Genomic DNA, 22,500 nt, shown 5'->3' on the forward strand with positions numbered 1-22,500 from the left:
ATATGTAATATTCTTAATTATTTATTTCCTAGATTTTTCATGATCAACCAAATAATACGAAATGCTTATTTGCATCTTTGAAAGCAAAGGAGAAAATAACATTCTTAAAATGACATTCGATGAACTGGAAATCATTTAATGGAAGTTACATTAAACGTTAGTGGTTTTTGCAATGCCTTGAGGTAAAGGACTGATGCAAATGCATTTATATGTTTGTTAAAATATTTTACTCGAAGCATTTGTACTTATGTTATTTTGTTGGTACTTGCCAGAGGTCAGAATTCGTAGTGCCCATCTCTCTGTTTGTATGTCCGTAAATTATTTATTATGAGAACGTAACGTGGCATTTTTTCCGTTAAGGTTGACCTATTTATTATTGAAGATTAAAAGATATATAGATATTTTCATAAAGTAGAATACTCCTTTATGTGAAAATTAAGAAAGGACACAGAGAGGAATTATATATAAATATATATATATATTATATATATGTATATATATATATATATATACACACATACATATATATATGTGTGTGTGTATGTACGTATGTATGCAAATATATATATATATATATATATATATATATATATATATATATATATATATATATTATATATACACATACATATATATATATGTGTGTGTGTATGTATGTATGTATGCATGTGTATGTATGTATGCATGTATATGTATGTATGCATGTATATGTATGTATGAATGTATATGTATGTATGCATATATATATATATATATATATATATATATATATATATATATATATATATATATATATTTGCGTGCGTATGTATATTTATATATACATGTAAATGAGTATTTGTTTTGTGTGTGTGTATGAGAGAGAGAGAGAGAGAGAGAGAGAGAGAGAGAGAGAGAGAGAGAGAGAGAGAGAGAGAGAGTTACCAGGATTGGTACAAGGATTTTGGATGTCTCAAATCCTTTTTAGTTAATCCGCGGAGACTCCATTTCTTCTTAGGTATAGCGGTTCGGTTTGAACGTTTATAGAGTTCTTATGATCTTGTCTATCTTGTTTTTGAACTTGTTTACCGTGTTACTGTTCACCGTATCACTGTTCATTACATCCAGTGGAAGTCAGTTCCATGTATTTGCTATTTTGTATGTAGAGAAATTACCACATTGAGTGATGCTGTAACTTTTCAATTCCTGTTTGGATCTGTTACATTTGGACTGATTTGTGCTAAGCGTGAATATATTGTTGTACTACATTTATTATTCCTTTAAGAATTTGGATGCCTCTGTTAGCTGTCTTCTTAGTTGTCGGGTTGTAGATCAAATAAGTTCTAACGTTCCATTCTCTTTCAATATCCAAATTGCTTTAGTATTGGAAACTCGTTTGGTGGTCCTAGCTTGTACTGCTTCAAGACTATCTATGTCCTTCTGAAGACTTGGAGTCCAGCATTGTACTCCGTATTCTAGATGGGTTCTTATTAGTGATGTGCACAGCTGTAGTACAGTGTTTTTTTCTTGTTGCTTTATTTGAATTGTCTCTTTGTGTAACCTATTAGTTTTTGTGTTTTCAATTTAACCTTTATACTGTTTGGTGAACTTTAAAACTTTGCCAATAATTATGCTGAGAGTTTACTCCTGGTCCATATTTTTTTTTTCTATTTCATTACCAGGCAGTGAGTAATCTGTTTGTGAGTTATTATAACCTATGTACCTAACTTTGCTTTTATCGCAGTTAAAAGGCTTTTGCTATTTTCTGGATTATTCTCCCAACTTCTTTAGATCCTTTCTTAAGGCTACTACGCTTTCTGAGTTCGCAGCGTTTATGCCTAGTTTAGTATCTTCGGCAAATTTGGCTATTCTATTAGTTAATCCTAAATATTTGTCGTTAATGTAAATCAGAAGTAGTGATGGGCCAAAGACGGATCCTTGCGGTACTCGGTTTGTAAATGCTGGCCACTCTGAGGCTTCTCCGTTGATTACAACGCTTTGTTTTCTGTTTGACAACCAATTTTCGATCAATTCAGCTGGCTCATCAATGATGCCTGCTACTCTAATCTTAACCATAATTTTTTATGAGGAACTTTGTCAAAAGCCTTTCGAAAGTCTAGGTATATGATGTCTATTGCCCTGTTTTTATGTTCTAAAAATGTGGAGATTATCCAACAGATTTTCACACAGGACCTCTTTTATCTAGAACCATGTTGGCCGTTTATCAGCAGATTATTTATATATATATATATATAATATATATATATATATATATATATATATATATATATATATATATATATATATATATATATATATATATATATATTCTACTATTGAATCTACAATAATTGATTCAAAATTTTGCAAGCCACTGAGGTTAGATACACAGGTCTCTAATTGTAAGGTACTTATTTTGGTCCCATCTATAGATTGCAAGAGCATTGCCTAGTTTCCAACATGCGGTGCCTTTCGTTCGTTGGCTGTCTCGGAACATTTTGTAATATTGTGGGGTTATCTCTTCTTCTAGTTCTATGATCTCGCTTGGGTGAATATCATCTGGACCCGGTGCCTTAGACCTACTGAGTCCCTTATTATTATTATTATTATTATTATTATTATTATTATTATTATTATTATTATTATTATTATTACTAGCTAAGCTACGACCCTAGTTGGAAAAGCTATAAGCCCAAGGGCTCCAATAAGGAAAAATAGCTCATTGGGGAAAGGAAATGAGGAAAACAATAAACTATACGAGAAGTAATGAACAATTAAAATAGAATATTTTGAGAACTGTAACAACGTTAAAACAGATCTTTCATATATAATCCATATATAAAAAAAAGAGATTTATGTCAGCCTGTTCATCTTAAAAACATTTGTTGCAAGTTTGAACTTTTGAAGTTCTACCGATTAAAATATCTGATTACGGAGATCATTCCATAACTTGGTCTCAGCTGGAATAAAAGTTCTAGAATACTGTGTAGTATTGAGCCTCGTGATGGAGAAGCCATGACTATTAGAATTAACTGCATACATAGTATTATGAACAGGATGGAACTGTCCTGCAAGATTGAAATTTAAAGGATGGTCAGAATTATGAAAAATTTTATGCAACATGCAAACGGTATCAGATTAATATCTAGAGTAGGAATAAGAAATTTAATAGACCGTAAGTCCCTGTCCAACAAATTAAGATGATTATCAGTACTTGAAGTCCTGACAGGAGAACAATAGTCGAAACGAGGGAGAATGAAAGAATTAAAACACCTCTTCAAACTAGATTGAAAACACTTCCTCAAAATAGATTGATCACCGAAAATCTTGAAAGACTTTCTCAATAAGCCAATTTTTTGTGCAATTGAAGAAGACTGGCCTAATGTGTTTCTCAAAAGTAAATTCACTGTTGAGAAGCCCAAAATTTTAAGAGACATACAGAGTTAAAGATTCATTTTTGATATCTTCTGTTGTAAAAGGAATTCTCTTAGGGGTTGTGCCCCTTCATATTTGATGGCAGCTTCGGGGAAGGTCGTTGATTCTTCCCTAGTGAATACGGTTGTGAAATATCCAGTTACTTTTTCTGTATTCTAGTTTTTTTTTTTATGATTTTGTTTTATTTTAGATGAGAAGTATTTACCTGAAACCTAACTATGCTATGGTCACAATTGCCAATATTTTCGTGTACTGAGACACTAGATGCTAAATTTTCTTCTGTAGTTAGCACAATATCAAGTTTGTTGTTTCACCTAGTTGGTTTATCGGCCCACTCTAGTAGCCTATATCCCTCTCTGTTGATTTAGAATTCATAATGTCCCAGTTTACTGGTGCATTGAAGCCTCCCATTAAGACATCTAGTTTATTGTTAACTTATTGTTAACTTCTTGTCCAAGTTGTCTGTACAGCTTTTCGTCCTGTTTTTGTGATTGAAGTGGTGGTCTGTATATTACTAGTATATTCATATTCAGTTTCTAATTTCATTTGTTTGGATTTAGGTGATTTTTAACATAAAGCATTACCCCTCCACCATTTTTGGCAAAGCGATCCTTCTTGGAAAATTTATAACTTTGGATTTCATATTCTTTGTTAAAATCCTTTGTTTTTTTCTTGAATCCAGGTCACGGCAATGCCTATGACATTTAGATCCTCACTAGCTATAATTGCCTTGAAATTTTCCTTTTTGTATATAACTGACTATGCATTGAATCATGCCACTCTGAGGAAACTTTCTATCTTTTTTTTTTCTCTTCAAAAGTAGTTTTGCTAGTTTCCCTGATTTACTTGTTTTAATTTTACTTTTATCTGCATTATCTACGTTTCTGCCAATTTTCCCCGATTTATTGGAGGATTTTCTGAGGGTCGAGTTTGTCCTTTGTCTACTGTTTTCCTCACGTAATTATATAGGGTGAGTTAAGTTGGTTTCTGTATACTCTCTTACCCTTTCTACTAAAGTTTACGAGTATTCCATCTCTCTCTTTTGTATAGTTGCCTCTTGCCGTAGAAATTGTCGCAAGAATCTATGAATTCAACTTTCTTTTTCTGCCATATGGACTTAAGCCTTTCATTTATCCTTATGGCCTTGTTTGAGGATGAAGTAACTGGCATTGAGAGAGAGAGAGAGAGAGAGAGAGAGAGAGAGAGAGAGAGAGAGAGAGAGAGAGAGAGAGAGAGAGAGAAAGCATGCTTTCCTATCTGTAGAATTTGGCAGTTGCATACATTCATCGTAATTGCGGAAAAAAATTATGAGTAGGAATTACATGAAGATAATCTAGTCTCTTTTGTAACTAGTAAAGGGATTAATCTGTCCAAGTTTTACTTTAATATTTTGGAAGCCTGAGGAGCCAGATCCTCGCTTAGTGCAAATCGCTAGATTGATAAACAGCATTTTTCTACGAATTTATTTTTCTCACTGAAAATGAGCCAAGATTCCGGAAGACTCGAAACCTTTTATCAGACCAAAGGTTTAATGAATCAGAATCATGCTGACTTTATCCTAAATGAACCGACGCAATCTCTTTGATTAAAATAGAAACCATTTCAAAGGTGGGTTATGAGCTGATAATTAGATTATGGCTTTGAAGTCTTTGATGTCCATTGCATTTTGGATCCCAATAATAGCCTTAAATTCGGATGTTCCCCATGGAAATTATGCCGTATTACAAAATATTGTGCTGAAAACGATATTTTCAAGGAAAAAAGATCAAAACCGGCTTCTTGCTTTTATCATTTTCATCCCTTGATAAGTTGTTGTCTTTAAAACATTCATGCATTCACTAAATTCATCTCTATGTATCTCCCAAGACTCAATTACTACAAGGTAATCCAGCTATTTCACTGAAATTATTCCTCCTTGACAATAAATGAGGTCTCCACGCTATCCTAAATAGTTATTCCTTCATAGTTGCAAATACGTGCAAACGTTTCCCCTCACTCCAATCGCTCTTGATTCCCCCTCTGTCGTATTGCTTTTATTTCTCATGCAGGCGACCATACTACTGTCTCCATATTTTGACACCAACTAAATCCTTCCCCAACAAAATATTTTCTCTTTTCCTTTCACATTCATTGTCCTTTATATTATTTTCTTTTATCCTTTCGGCCCCCTTCCGCTCATTTCCTTTCTGTATTGACAAGCCCTCGATATCTGTCTCGAATCCTCCTCGTCTATCTCCTTTACCCTTCCGAACGTACTTGACGTGAAGCAAATTCTTGATTGTAATAATGTCTCCTTTTCCCTTTATACCCGGTTTAAGGGGAGAGCCGTCTCGAAGGATTCTCTTAATTGCTGGCCCATATAGCCAAGGAGGAAGAAAGGGAGTGTGCAGCCCTAAGGATTATGCCCAACCTCATAGGATCAAGAAAATGAAGATTGCCCGAGATATTGTCTAAATGGCATGTTAATCTTTGGCCTTTTCCCCTTTTAATTGTGAAGCTTGGTTGTGTGTTTCCATCTTTTTAACACTTTTGTTAAGATTTGTTTCTTCCTTTCATCAGTTTTTACTGTTTCGGTTTCGTGTATATATATATATATATATTATATATATATATATATACACACACACATATATATATATATATATATATATATATATATATATATATATATATATATATATATATATATATATATATATATATATATATATATATGGGCCACTCACACTACGTTGCTTTGCTGTGAGCGATTAGACGAAAATTTATATTAAAAGAAACATGTTTTTTTATTATTGCTTTCATCTTTACACATTTCCCATCTAAATTTGGGATATCTTTCTTTCGTCTTCTTTTCCTGACTCACATTCTTTCGTTAAGGGGCAGGTCTACCTCTTTCTAGTTCATTTCTTTTCTTTTCTCTTGTACTTTTCGAACCTGGTAAGGAAACAGGCTTCAAGTCACCCGTCCCATTCTCGTTTTCTTTAGAAATGTGTGAACCAGTCTCCCGTCCCATTCTCGTTTTCTTTAGAAATATGTGAACCAAAGAGATGATCAATATGCAAACTACCACTCTGGCTGTGATCTATCTAAGAATCTCTCTTTTAATTCTTTAGGATTCAGACTGAAAGGGCCGGATATAGTACATGATATCATCTATTGAATAAAGGCATCGCAATCATTCATTGACACAAATATGACATAGCTGGTCCTCACTAGCATATTCCTCCTGATCCTCTAAATCCGTCTTTCGTTTGGCTCTCCACTTTTTTTCTGTTCGTCTTTCTTCTTAACCTTACGGAGAGGTGAACCCTATCGATTCTGATCTTTATTCTCCGTACTTTACTGGTCAGGTATTTTCGGAATTCCAAGATCTTATATCCCATAAAAAAAGTTTTTTGGCTCCAGGTTGGATTGCTGACGCTATCCCCAGTGGACATACCCTGATAAAACGAACAGCAGAAAGGTTTTAAACCGAAAGGGGAATATGCTTTGTGATGTAGCTCCCATAGATATTGCAATAAAGATATTGCCCTTGCTTGCCTGCATTTTGTATACATTTGCATGTATCCATATAATAATGCATATAGGTTATTCACAGTGGTTGCATATGCCCAAAACATATTTATAAATACAAAGTTGTGGGTGGGGCTGGGTTAAGAAAATCGCTTGTGAATAGAGTGAGATGTTATTGATTTTCCAATCTAGGAAAAAAATGTACAAGGCAAATGTACATTCTCTCTCTCTCTCTCTCTCTCTCTCTCTCTCTCTCTCTCTCTCTCTCTCTCTCTCTCTCTCTCTCTCTCTCTCTCTGTAGAATAGTGAGGTAGAGGAATGCTCAAATTTATTCCAAAGGACCTTGATGTATGTATTGTCATGTATTGCATTGATATGTAAGCCAATTCACTTCATGTTTTCAAATCTTTTCTTGCCTTAGCTGTAGTTGAGAAAACAAAAACCGTGCAGCACGATTTAACAATCACAGATAAATGCCAGGATATTTCTTTTAACAGATGAAAAGATTCAGTATCGCTTTCTTAGTTTCGATGGAATTACTCAATTTGTTTTATGAGGTTAGAGCGATGATTAATGTACATAATTTTTTTTCCACTTCAGCATACGGGGAAATTAGGAAATCGGGAGGAATTGGCGGTAATTAGATATTTTTCCGCCCGAGAGTTTGCTCTTAATTACCGGTAGATTAAAGATTGCAGCGTCACGCTCGTTGGATCGCTTCTTTTGGCATCAACCTTGAGTATCTTGATTACTGGATCCCTTGACGGCTTAATTATAAAATCTTTGAGGCATCTTTTCTGCCAGGCTTGAAACATCGGCAATTTTGCCTTCCATGCCATACACCAATGGCGATTTACTGACAACTCTATATAATTATATCCTCCTTTCTTTTTCTGACTTCGTCCGTCATCTCTCGTCTCTTGCACTCATCAGAATCAGTTTTTGTCTAGCTAGCTATATACACACTACTATCAAGTATAATCTCTATCGTGTAATAACAATATCCTATTGGTATGTAGTATATGTAAAGCTTAAACATGAGGCGCCTATTTCACATCTGACGCTAAATAGATTAAGCAGCAAACAAGTAGAGGGAAAGGTGAAGAATCGTCAGATTGACAGGGTATTTTCTATTATTTACTTTGAATATCGGTTTATTGATTACAGATTCATATACCATGGGATCTATGTATATTAAAAATTGAACCAGCTCTATATTAATCCACTTAATTATAGGTACTTGGCTCCATGGCACTATCTAATATGAAATAGGTGGACTTTGAAAGGGAATTACGTATTCATGATATTCAGAATTTTGAGCCCTCTGCATTAATAGGTTTGTGTTTATTTATCGTATAAATGGAAGGTGATGATATTGATATTGTTCGTAACTCATTTTTAAAGGTGTTGCAGAATTAGAGGATTCGTTTAATGTAGCAAATAAATTTATTTGGTATTTAGCACTTCTAAAAGAGTATGTCTTTTTCTTTACTTTGATCAGTTTTGCTACTGATAATACTACTGCTAATAGTAATATCAATGCTACCCATTAGAAACCAAATTACATAATTGCTTTAGATGAGTAAAGAATGAAGAGATGACTTGTGAAATGATTTCCGTTACCTGAAACGCATAATGACCAAGCAAAAAGGGACATGACTTTGTAATCTCTTAAAAGCGTGTCAGCAATTGTTTATCGATTTGCTATTTGCTCGGGCAAATCTGGAAGCAACTCACCTGAATACTACAGCGATAACCAAGCAGTTTCCGATGAGCCCCAGGATGAAGACCAGGATGTAACTGAGACACAGAACGGTGCCAATGCCGAACGAGTGTCTGTACATGAGGTCATCCAGCGAGTACCCGTAATCGTAGTAATCGCTGTAATTGACATTCATGGAACCATTCATATCCTCTAAATCCAGTGCGTCCATATTTAGCGACGTGATGTTGGACGAGTTGTTGAAGAGGGACGTGGTAACATCCAGAGGACCTAAGAGGAAATCCTCTGAAGGGTCCATACCAGCAGATCTTCTGTGGAGTGTCGATAGGACGTGCGCTAGGCCATTCACTGCCTTCCCCCGTTCGATCCTTTGATTGTTCATTGCACCATCGTCAAAGGAAGATACTTCAAACGGAAACACACTGATTTGCTCTGAATCATTTCGGATTGAAGAGCGTTTAACGTCAATTATGTCATTGGGATTTATACTATACATTGCCATTTTTAAGGGTTTTCATTTGAGCTCATTTGTTCTATTCAAATATATTTAGACTATTATAAGTTTTTCTTCTTTCATATATGTCATCAAAATGTCTGTTAATTTTATTTTCCAAATATAGCGCTGTTTAGGAAAAAGGATCGTTCATATTAGTTTTAGCTTATTCTTCATTCCATTGTGAGATGTTCATGGCCCAATGAAATGATCCTAAAACTTATTTCCACTTCAGTGTTCAGAAGTTTCCTTTGAAACATTTCCTGTCGTTTAATAAAAGAATCAAAGAATTTTTTCTCACCAATCAAGGTTCATTGTTCTAATTAGTTGATCACCTCTTATCTCTTTCCAAGGTAAAAGTCAAGGGCTTTCAATTCTGCCTTTTGGAGAACGAAGTCTTGTCCATAATCTGCAAAAGACAAAGGAAACATTTATTAATATCTTTTTCTTTTTTGAAACATTAAAATAAATCTTTCATGTATAAACTATAAAAACTTCAAAAAAGGGAGATATAAATAAGATAGAATCATGTGCCCGAGTGTACCCTCAAGTAAAAGAATTCTACCTTAAGACCTTGGAAGACCATGGCACAGAGGCTAGGACACTACCCAAGACTAGAGAACAATGGTTTATTTTTGGAGTATCCTTCTCCTTTACCAAGAGGAAAGTAGCCACTAAACTATTACAGTGAAGCGAAAAAGAATTGTTACTTTGGTAATCTTAGAGTTGTCAGGTTTATGAGAACAGAAAACAGATGAGAATGTTGAAAGAATAGGCCAGACTATTGGGTCTATGTGTAGGCAAAGGAAAAATTAGCAATAACCAGAGCGAGGGATTCAATGTAGTAATGTCTAGTCATTTAAAGGACCCAGTAACTCTTCAGCGGTAGTATCTCAACGTGTGGTTGGTGCTCTGGTCAACCACTACATGTTTGAATTTATGGTTTTCTCATGTATGGCGGGTTATAGTCTAAGTATCGTAACATGTTTTAAAGATACCTGAAAACGTTTGTGTAATCAACTAGAAAATCTTTCGATCAATAACTACATATGTGAATACTTATGTGCGCCGCTGTGTATTTCCTCTCCTGGACATATAAGCTTCCTATATTGCAATATGGTTAGTTTTTTGTACTCTTATCCTTAGAAACCCCCTCCCAAATGATAGCTCATATATTCCTTGCTCGTTTTTTTTTCTCTCAATCTGAGTTACATCAATAATACCGAGCATTTCCAAAAAGCAGCTCACGAATTTTTCAGGGACGATTCTAAGAGGAGAGGGCCTGTTAGCAAATATTAGAATCAGATTGTATTTCTGTATATATTTTATTGTCTTTTTTCTACCTTGCACTTTGCACCAGTTCTGTGTTGTCTCATCCCATCATTACAGGTTATTACCCCTCTTATAATAACGAATCATTTTAGCTAAGCTCTTATAGAGTCAAAAGTCATTTCAAAATCAGGGTAAAATATAATTTAGTTCAGAGAGACCACTCTGCCACATTACCAGACCCTGTCAGGGCTCTGCCAAAGGAATTGTTCTTAAAATATGGGTGACAAATTGACCTTGGTAAGCGTACATATCCAGGAAAGCCATATGAGAAAAGACTAAAGAGAGCAGATGAAAGATATGCACCTTTGGCATAAGACAATATTCAGTACCATCTACAGTGTAACCTTTGGCTCACATTCCAGCCTTCTATTGTACCTCTGCTCTTCCATCTTGCTGCCCAACATATCCCCGTTGCTCAAGGGCTATGAATGAGCCCCCAGGTCCTAGCACCTGGTCTAGTGGCCAAATTCAAGCACACTGTAAGTGGTTACCCTTAAGATAGTAGTGTTAGCGATTACACTCTATGAACACTTGATTCACTACTACTACTACTACTACTACTACAGGTAGATGCTGTAAGCCCAAGGGCTCCAACATGGAAAAATATCCCAGTGAGGAAAGGAATAAAGGAAATAAACTCTATAAGAGAAGTAATTAATCTTCTTCTTGACTAGATATGCCATATATACTCTATGAAGACAGACTCTTATCGGCATGTTCAACACCAAAGCATTCGCTGCAAGTTTAAACTTCTGAAGGTCCACCGATTCTACTGCCTCATTAGGAAGATCATTCCAAAATCTGATCACAGCTGGAATAAAAGCTTTAAAAAACCTAGTCACAGGTGGAATAAAATTTTTAAAATACTGTGTAATATTGAGCCTTGTGATGGAGAAGTCAAGATTGTTAGAACTAATTTCATACCTAATACTACGTAGCCTATAGGATGGTACAGTGTGGGAAGGATTGGCAGAATTATGAAAACCCATGTGCAACATACATAAAAAACGAACTGAACGACGGTGCCAGAGATTAATATCCAAATCAGGAATAAGAAATTTAATGGACTACAAGGTATTGTCTAATGAATTAAGATGAGAGTCCGATAGGAGAACAATACTCGAAAAAAGTAGACTGAAGGAATTAAAACATTTCAGAATACATTGATCAACAGAAATGTTAAGACATTTTTTTTGTGCAATTGAAGAAGAAACAGACCGAAAGTGTTTCTCATAAGTAAATTTGCAATCAGGAATTATGCCTAAAATTTTAAATTAGTATATAGTTCAAGAAATTTTATCACTACTGTCCTCGGCTTACAATCAAACTTTATTTTTGTTATTGTTCAACTTCATGCCCCCATAATTTGCCCCGTGCAATAATTTTAGCTAGATCTTTATTAAGGGATTCAGCAACCCGAGATCTAAATTCAGGAAATGGAATTGATGGAAAGAGAGTAGTATCATATGGATTTGCAACGAGCTTGTGTTCTAGGCCAAACCACATGTGTATACACTATGAAAAGTAATTGGCCAAGAACACTACCGTGATGAACACCAGATATCATATTCCTATACTCCCTATGGTGTCCAGAAACAACAGCTCTTTGCGATCTATTACTTAAACATTCAATGATGGCAATAATAAGAAAAGACCCACGTACTCTCTCAACTATTTGAATTGAAAACAAAGACCTCAGTGTTAACACGGTAAAGGAAGCACTAAAATCAAGGCCAATCATACGAACTACTTGACCACAATGAGTGAATAACTACTAATGGTTAGTGTATCATCACATGCTCCAAGGCCTTTTCCAAAGCCAAATTGCATGATATGGAACATATTATTACCTTCAGCATACCTATTTAGATGTTTTGCCAAAAGTCGTTAAAAAACTACATAATATAGGAGTTATGGAATTGGGAGGAAATCAGCGGGGCTTGACCTACCATAAACACATTTACCAATTCTCCAAAAAGTGAAAAGAGAACCTCTTTTGCAAGTAGGTAACTTGCAGAAAATAACATCATTTATTGCTGGTCAGAATGAGGAAGAGATGGATCCATAGGTAGGGTTTCAATAGTACTGTTATAATTCCAGATACATGTATTTTAATATTTGGTTTTCTCCATTTATGTTATCTGTGGTTGAGTGCTTAGAGTGCACCTGGTCTTTCACTGGTTGGATATTCAGCTTTATTCATTCAACAAAGATTCCTATCAAAAGACAACTCAACATTTAACCGTGATGTAACAAGTCGCAGAGATTTCCGTTGTTCAGTAAAGGAGATAGGGCGATTAATCTATTTGATACCATAAAGTAACATATATATATATATATATATATATATATATATATATATATATATATATATATATATATATATATATATATATATTCATCTCCTCTTACGCCTATTGACGCAAAGGGCCTCGATTAGATTTCGGCAGTCGTCTTTATCTTGAGTTTTTAATTCAATACTTCTCAAATCATCATTTACTACTTCGCGCTCCATAGTCCTCAGCCATGTAGGCCTAGGTCTTTCAACCCTTCTAGTGCCTTGTGGATCCCAGCTGAACGTTTGGTGAACTAATCTCGGGGAGTGCGAAGAGCATGATCTCATCCACATAAGGCATTCGAGTAATCTCTCTTATAGTTTCATTTCTAATCCTGTCATGCCATTTAAATCCCAATATCTTTCTGAGGGCTTTGTTTTCAAATCTACTAAATCTACTGGAGAATGTTTCATTGTCTTACCATGACTCATGCCCATATAGTAACACCGATCTTACTAAACTGCTATGTAGTCTGACTTTTATATGCAATTTCAGGTGATTTGATTTTACGTATCCTAGCCATTGTCTGATTTGCTTTTTTTCAATCTTTCACTAAACTCAAATTCTAACGACCCAATATTGGAGATGATAGTTCCTAAGTACTTAAATGATTCAGCCTCATTAATCCTATCTCCTTCCAATGATATTTCATCTTCCATTGCACATTCCGTTCTTATCCTCTCTGTCTTTCTTTTATTTATCTTGAGCCCAGCCCCGTGTGATATTTCATTTATTCTGGTAAGCAAGCGTTGCAAATCCTATGTACACACACACACACACACACACACACACACACACATATATATATATATATATATATATATATATATATATGTGTGTGTGTGTGTGTGTGTGTGTGTGTTTATAATTATTTTATGCAAAAATTAGGTAACCATTACATTCTTATGTAACCCTATGAAGTACTGTATCCAAATCAAAAACAAACAATAAAGTGGCTTACTACGGTTGGCTTTGTACTGAAACACATTTGTAAGGGAAAATCTTTACGGTAAAGGTAAACACCTTCCTCGAACCTTGCTTCCTCGTGTGACCTACTTTCACTGTAGTGTGGAAAGGCTTTGGTTCAAAAGCTCTGACAATGGTACAGGCCTAATGGCGCGGTTCGTTTTAGGTCTTCGATGCAAGGATGTGTGCTTTATACACAATAAACTCCTTTTCATTATATTATACATTTTTGCTTAAATGCTATGGATTTATTACTGCATGTTTCATGTATTGCGTGACAGCAGAGAATTGGACGGAATAGTTTAAAGGTTTAAAGGCCACTCATGAATGGCAGAGGCAAGGGACAGTGACATTGCCCAATCAAGCAGGAGAATGCCCTAGAGACTGATCATATTACATCCAAGCTAGGACCAAGGAGGGCCAGGCAATGGCTGCTGATGACTCAGCAGATAGACCTATAGGCTCTCCCAAACCCCCATCATTAGCTCACAAGGATGGTGAGATTCCAGCGACCAGAGGAACTTGGCGGGTTTGAGCGGGACTCGAACCCCAGTCTGGCATTCACCAGCAAGGACGATAAAGAGACGAGAAACGCGTTTTCGTTCCCTGTAAATTGAGAAATCGTGTTTCATCTCTATTTATGAAGCAAGTATTCAGTCTAGCATCCCTTTCAGCTCTTTGATACCGAATACAGTTTATGAACAAAGTCAGTCACCATTATTGGTTTTTTATGCGGGCAGTTACATCCGGCCATGACTTCTGATGCATATTCAATCAGTAACCATGAAATAGAATGGTTCTCGATAATTTCGATTTTATGACTGGCATGTTTTTAGTTCACTCGAAATAGGTCTGTTACGTCCACCCGTGATGGTACGCCATCGTTATTCGTTGTAATGGAGGTTTTTTGTGGTTCTTTCGACTTAATCTATTATGAAATAAAGACATTTGATTGGATCGTTTCATATTCATAGCATGTCATAGCACCCATACTCTTAAATACCTTGCTGTTATATTGAATTGATCTTGCTTGAGTGAAGTGCATGTCAATATTGATTACTCAGGGTGTCCAGTAAATCGATGTTAATTCAAAACTTCTGGTAAAAATCAGCATTGTAATGAAGGCGCACTTTTTCAGGAACTTTAAAATGCATTATATCTTAAACTATTAAGTGTTAAGTGAAAATCTTTTAAAACGCGAAAGTTTTCTATGTAGATGGAAGCATAATTGGAATTATAATTTCATCTTTATGAGGTGATTACAACGTGCTATTTTACAACCACGCCTTTCTCCTATTTTATAGATCTCTTGAACATTTTTAGTGTTTAAAAGTTGAACGAGGGAATTACCTTGTGTAGCACACGAATTGCTCTATTGATATTGTATAGATATATATATATATATATACATATATATATATATATATATATATATATATATTTATATATATATATATATATATATATATATATATATATATAATGTTGCAGTGATTGGTGTTATGTCAATTTGTGCGGTCGATGCTTGAAAAATACATAATACAGATTTACATTTAATGTTCATCGTATAATTTTCAAATATCATGTCGACCAAAAGACAACACAACCACTGAGGAATATACTCACACACACACACACACACACACACACACACACATATATATATATATATATATATATATATATATATATATATATATATATATATATATGAGACATGTACAGCAATGCGTAGAATATAGAGATCCTCTTTTGATACCATTTGTGGACTATGAAAGAGCCTTTTATAGTGTGCACCGGCCAATTTTGTGGAGAATCCTGCGTTATTATGGAATTCCTCTTAAATATGTAAATTTGATTAAGTCTGTTCATGAGCATAGCAAGTGCAAAGTTAATGTTAATGGAGTCTTATCAAATGAATTTCCAGTGAACAGCGGAGTACTCCAATGGAATGTGTTGTCACCTATGTTGTTTATCCTCCTCATAGATTTTGTAATGCATAGAACAGTCAGAGATGGTGAAGAATGATTGGACTGGATTGGTGATAGAAATTTAGCAGACCTAGAGTATGCTGATGATGCTGTCCTTGTTAGCAGAACACCACAGGATTTACAATGCTTCCTAACCAGAATGCATGAAATATCACACGAGGTTGGGCTTAAGATAAATAGTAGAAAGACAGAGATGATGAGAACGGAGTATGCAATGAAAGATGAAATATCATTGGAAGGAGAAAGGATTAATGAGGTTGAATCATTAAAGTATTTAGGAACTTTGATCTCCAATATAGGGTCGTTAGAATTAGAGTTCAGTGAAGGATTGAAAAAAACAAATCAGACAATGGCTAGTTTAAGTAAAATTTGGAAATCAAATCTTCTGAAATTACATATAAAAATCTGACTATATATCAGTTTAGTGAGATCGGTGTTACTGTATGGACATGAGTCATGGTATGACAATGAAACAATATCCAATAGATTTAGTAGATTTGATAGCAAAAGCACTCAGAAAGATATTGGGATTTAAATGGCAGGACAGGATTAAAAATTAAACTATGAGAGATTACTCGAGTGCCATATATGGATGAGATCATGATGAGGGATAGATGGAGATGGTTTGGGCATGCTCTTCGCATTCCCCCAAGAAAGATTACCTCACCAAACGTTCAGCTGGGCTCCACAAGGCACTAAGAGTTGGAAGACCTAGGCCTACATGGCCGAGAACTATGAAGCGTTATATTGGAGATGATGAATGGAGAAGTATTGAATTAAAAGCTCAAGATAGAGACGACTGGCGATATCTAATCGAGGCCCTTTGCGTCAATAAGCGTAGGAGGTGATGATGATGATCATTATATATATATATATATATATATATATATATATATATATATATATATATATATATATATATATATTGGACTTCACAGGAGGACTTACAAAGTACATCATTCGGTTTTTTTTTTCTTTAAGAATTACTATCTTTTTCATCGTTACTGTCCCTCGATTTGTTGTCCTTCCACCTGTCGGCATTTTGTGTCTCATTGAAACTCTAACAATACAGGAGAGTCTTTAGAATGTCTCTCGTGTAAAGATTAATTGAAACTAAAGGAATTGTCCTATTGACACGGATTTTGTGAGATGTGCATAGTTTTTTCTCAACTATTTTTTTTTCTATTTCTATATACCCCTCAGTATATAGTATTCGTTTTAATTGTTTTTTTTTATTTTTCCTTTGTTAGTTAGAATATTTTTCATAATTCCGTTTTACAATTTAATTGATCGAAAATTCTACTCTTGCTCTTTTCTTTTCAGAAAATGCTGTTAAGATTATTTTTTTCCGTGTGAATTACTTTACTTTTACATTAAGGACTGCTTTTCTGGTCCCATACAGCAGGGAAACCCTACTCTCTACAGGAACTACTCATTCATTTTATCGAATACAATCCAAGCCATTCAACATTTCACACTGCATAATGCTCGTTTACTGTTAGGTCCACATTATCGAAGTACTCAGAGGACAAGAAAATCTTCAGTTTCCTCCTAAAAGCATTAAAATCTTCAGTCTTTTGGATGTCTAGTGGAAGCTTATTGTATAGCCTCGGTGCCGCATATCTAAAGGCTCAAGACTCTAGATAGAGCCTTCAGTGAACATATATGTAGGTTCGAATAATTTGAAATCATCTCTTAACTATTCTCTTGTGAACATGATTTGTTGGCTGCAAAATATGTAGCAATTATCTTAAATATTTAAGACGCCCGGTGGGGTATTGCTCGTATTTTAAACTCGCCTTGCTTTAACAGCTAGCCAGTGTAAATCAATTAGTGTAGGAGTGATCCTTTCTCGGGGTGGGACACCTTTTACAAGTCTTGCTCCTCTCTTTATTATGTTTTGTTTCCCTTTTGGTAAATTATAGGCAATATGGTGGTAATTAGTTTAGAAAAGAGTTGTTTACGGGACGTCCCTATACGACGTCAGGTCACGTGTTGTTAGTGAGAGTGATTGTCGGAGAAGCAGTTTGCAGACTGGATTCATGATGTTTTTTTTTCTAACTATAATGGTGATTGGCGCGCTCTCTTGTCTCTCTACTGGTTTGTATGTTTCCAGTGATGTTTTTTTTTTTTTTTGTGACAAGCTGACATCGGACAAAGAAGGTAAATATAAAAATATTAAATTTATCATGTTCATCCAGGTACTACTTTATAAAAGCAATGTTTCTAATGTGATAGTCAGCAGATTTTACAGCCAAGGTACTCCTATATTTCGAAATTTATTAGATACCGTGGCAGAGTTGTTATTTATGTTTATTTGAATATTACACAAGTTTCTAAGGCTATTTCCTTTCCAACCACCATAAACTCGGTTTTAATTTAATTTGATTTTAGTTGTTTGAAGTTTGATTGTCATCCATTCCCTAACACTGGCAAGAATTCGTTTTAAAGTTTGATTAGTATCATTTATGATGAAGTAAAATTGTGTATTATCTGCAAATAGGTTGAAGTTCACTCCATGCCTTTGTAGTATTTTCGGCAGACTAAGAGTATAGATACAGAATAAGATTGGGCCCAGTATACTCCCCAGAGGAACAGTGGTTCATATGGTAAATAAGAGTTTCCAATTTGCACAGTAATTTCTGTTAACCAAGTAGTCTTTTAGGTATTTAAAAGTTTGATCTTCAACGCCGATGGACCTTAGATCATTTAGTAGCAGTTCATACACGACTGTATAAAAAGCAGCACTAAGATCGAGTAATATTTCAACCATCATTTCCAGCATATCATTTACAACAGAACAGATAGCAGTCTCCGTAGGGTATAATCTTCTGTAAGCAGACTGGTTGTCTGACAAAGCCTCTAGTTCTTCTAAGTGACTAAATAGTTGTTCGAGAATTCTAGCATTTTGAAATGAAGGATAAACTTGAAATAGGATTATAAGAGCTTGATATCTCATAATCAAGAGTACTATTCAGAACCGATGTAACTACAGTAGGTAGTAGGTTGGCCAGGGCACCAGCCATCAGTTGAGATGATACCGCTAGAGAATTATTGAGGCCTTTGATTGGTCAGACATCACTACATTTTCTCTCTGTGTACGGCTCATTTTGTCTTTGCTTTCACATACACCGAATATTCAGGCCTTTTCTTTCCACATTCTCCTCTGTCCTCTTCAGCACTAATATTACCAAACAATTCTTCTTCGCTCCAGGAGTTAACTTCTGTACTATAATTGTTCACTGGCTTCTCTCCTGTGCAATGGTAAACAGCTGTTCTGGAAGAAGGACACTCCAAAATCAAACAATTGTTTTCTGGGCTTCGGTAGTGCCATAGCCTCTGTACCATGGCCTTGCACTGTCCTGGATTAGTTCTCTTGCTTGGGGTACACTCGGGCACGCTGTTCTGTCTTGTTCTCCTCCTTTTGTTTCTTGGACTTTTTATAGTTTATATGAGAAAGCTTAGTTCACCAAACGTTCAGCTTGGTTTCACAAGGGACTAGAAGAGTTGGAAGGCCCAGTCCTACATGGCTGAGGACTATGAAGCGCGAAGTAGATGATGCTGAATGGAGAAGTATTGAATTAAAAGCCTCTGGCGAAATCTAAGCGAGGCCCTTTGCTCAATAGGCGTAGGAAGAGATGATGTTAGCGGAGGTTCTAGTTTAATGTTGTTACTGATCTTGAAATATTTTATTTTTCATTGTTTATTCTTCTCTTGTAGTTTATTTATTTCCTTGTTTCCTTTTCTCACTGGACTAGTTTTCCCTGTTGGAGCGCTTGGGCTTATGGCATCTTGCTTTCCCAACTAGGGTTATAGACTTGCTTATAATAATAATAATAATAATAATAATAATAATAATAATAATAATAATAATAATGTAGCCATTTTCTCAGATTTGGGAAACTTACGCTAGAAAAGTTTTATTATTTTTTCTCCAGTTACTTTAGACATTGGTATTGGATCGTTCCACAATTTTGCTCTCTTGATAATCCTAGTGACACTGTCTCGTGTTATATTATTGAATCTCGTTAATTTTATGCGCATCTGGTGTAGCATTAATCTGACATTGAATATTTGTAAATGACCTAGTTATATTTTATTAATTCTTAAAGAATACTAGAATATCATTTGCCATTTCTTGGTCACTGTACCCTGTTAGGATTTAGGTAATTGTAGCCATGGGGTTAGCAATAAATAATTCCCTCTTGGCGTTAGATTCGAACCAGTGATCGAATCATTGTTTCGTTCCAGCTGAAATAAGCTTTGAACAAACTCCTCAAGTAAATAAGTTGGTTATAAACTAACATAAATAAATAAAAAACAAAGAATTTACTATTAGAATATTTATCAAAAATAGTATAATAACTTTATGAAATAATTTGATAAATACATAAACGGTTAAGTATTAAGTTTTATACGATAACAAGCGGTTTGAAGGACAGTCGAGTCTTTAGACAATAGGTGACTTCCAGCAATCATTCAGTAATACTAAATCATTCTAGTATAAGCAGTCGCTCAGTACACGACTCGGAAACTTTTTTACCGTGTGTTTTTTTTCTTTAATATATATATCGACGGTTCACATGCAGTGTCTGCGAAACACGTCTTGACTTCAAGGAGCACTTCTTGAAAAAGCTCCAGTAATAAGGTAAGTTTACTTCTCAATGTCGATGTGTGTTTTTAGGTTAGACCAGTGTATACCCATAATATCTCGCATTTCTTGTAAAGCATACGAGGGCGGAAGAACTTTATGTTGTTAGGCAAAAAACCGGCGAGTGTTCCTCGCAGTTAAGATAAATTGTGTGTTCGGTTAATTTTATATCTGTGTGATTTACTGCCTTATTTGCGTTGCAACTTTGTAAATTATATTAAATTGCAACAACCCTTCGGGTAGCCTTTTTTTCATTTACATTTCTTATTATACAATTTAGGAGACGATATAACTTATCTGTTGCTGCTTCACGAGTCCTTCTCTTACATTATTAGTTTTTTTCTTTCTAAGTAGCTAATTATATTGGCACTTAAAGTTTTAACTGATTCTTCTTATTTTATTTATGTCTTTTTCCCCACTTTTGCTATCAGGTCTCCCCATCAAACCATGACGATCGTTCTTTGATAATTAGTCTTTTCCATCAGTGAACACATTTTGTATATGGTCATAAAGCAGTGCACACACACTGAGCCCAACAAGCGTTGGTCATGGTCGCAGGGAATATTGATGAATTAATGCTATTTGTAACTTCATTATTAAATACACAAGGAGAGAAGTTTGACTGACATCTAAAGTTTTTTTTTTCTTTTCACCACTGCCTGTTGTTGTAACGGTAGTCCAAACATAAGTTTGTGCACTGGAGAGATAGTTCACATTTTCTACATTTATAGCAGATGCAATGTTATTAATTCCATCACTTAAAACTAAGTCCAAAGTAAAAGTAGTTGCACAGTCAACATTATTTTCCAATTGATATAATTCCAATAGGATGCCTGAAAACTTTAAATCAATCAATAATTCCAATATCTCAATAGATGCTGAAGCATCAAGATTTCATGGGTCATCCATCCAAGGATTGAAGTCTCCACAAATAACTATTTTTTTTTTCTCCATGATAATCATCTCAATGAGTACACTGAAATCTTCTAGGAAGGTACTGGTTTTTGTTCTCGGATCTGTGTGAACTGTTACAATGGATATATTTTCGTTTTTGTGCATACAGTTTATTTCTATATATTCAAAGCTTGTGACACAAGTTCCTTTTATTATCTTGAGATTTGTGTAACCCTTATGGATGAATCCTTTTAGATTGCCTTGCCATATGCAAGAGACGAGCTATTGCTAAAAAAAAATTGCCCTCGGAATATGAAAGAAAGCATGTGTGGGGTGTAGTCTTTTAATTTCTAAATCATAAGGTTTGCAATTTCGAGAGTTCACTGTGTGGTCATTTGGTTCATTTAACCCAGTGCAGTTTATGAATTTTACCTGTTGTGATTTACATTCTTTGATGGAATGTTTTTTATGTTTTTAACATTTCCCACAGTCATAATCTTCAGTCTTAAACTTCCATTTTAGTTTTTTCGAAATGTCCATATCTTTGACAGTGGTGGCAGGTGATCACGCGATACCCATCACGTATGTTATATGTACCCCATTGCAGCATAACCTTATAACCTATATCATGAGAGTTTTCCGAACTTAGGGTACACATTTCAACAAGTAGTGAGTAGTCCCACCTGCAGCATTTTTTCTTGGATACCAGACTTATTTTCTCTTCTATATTTTGAATATGGTACAGGAAAAGACTCGTTTGAATCTTAGCATTTACTACTTCATCATCATCATTGTAAACAATGCATATCATTATTTTAGGTTTTAGCTTTCTAATTTTCCTCGTCTTGGTGTCGGCAACCATGTGTTGAATCTTGTTTGCTTTATCCTCTCTGATCTTTTCGTTAGCATAGTTTACATTTCCATTTGAAATTGACCTCGTATTAAGAATTGTAATGTCTTCAAGTGCATGTTCGACCTAATTTTTCTCGGTGATTTTAGTTGATGCTTTAGTTGATTTAGTTACTAGTAGATTTTTTCTTAACTTTGTCAGCCTGTCATTTTCTCTTGTTATGGGTCCATCAGTTTTTAAAGTGGTAACTTAATTGATTCCATATTCATCGTTAGATTATCAACTTTCTCAGTAAGATCAGTAGTCTCGGTGGAATTTTCTGCGTCAGAAGTGAGTT

General features: G+C 35.0%; 1 protein-coding gene across 1 annotated transcript in view; it reads right to left on the minus strand.

The window, feature by feature from the left end:
• The window catches only part of LOC137644990 (neuropeptide SIFamide receptor-like), a 294,213-nt gene that overhangs the window by 156,772 nt on the left and 114,941 nt on the right, over positions 1-22,500 (minus strand). The window contains exon 2 of the mRNA XM_068377857.1: positions 8,665-9,552. Coding sequence (XP_068233958.1) covers positions 8,665-9,152 — 488 coding nt within the window. The 5' untranslated portion in view covers positions 9,153-9,552. The remainder of the gene's footprint in view (positions 1-8,664; positions 9,553-22,500) is intronic.

This window comes from Palaemon carinicauda, chromosome 8 (assembly GCF_036898095.1).
Source record: "Palaemon carinicauda isolate YSFRI2023 chromosome 8, ASM3689809v2, whole genome shotgun sequence".
Classification (NCBI taxonomy): domain Eukaryota; kingdom Metazoa; phylum Arthropoda; class Malacostraca; order Decapoda; family Palaemonidae; genus Palaemon; species Palaemon carinicauda.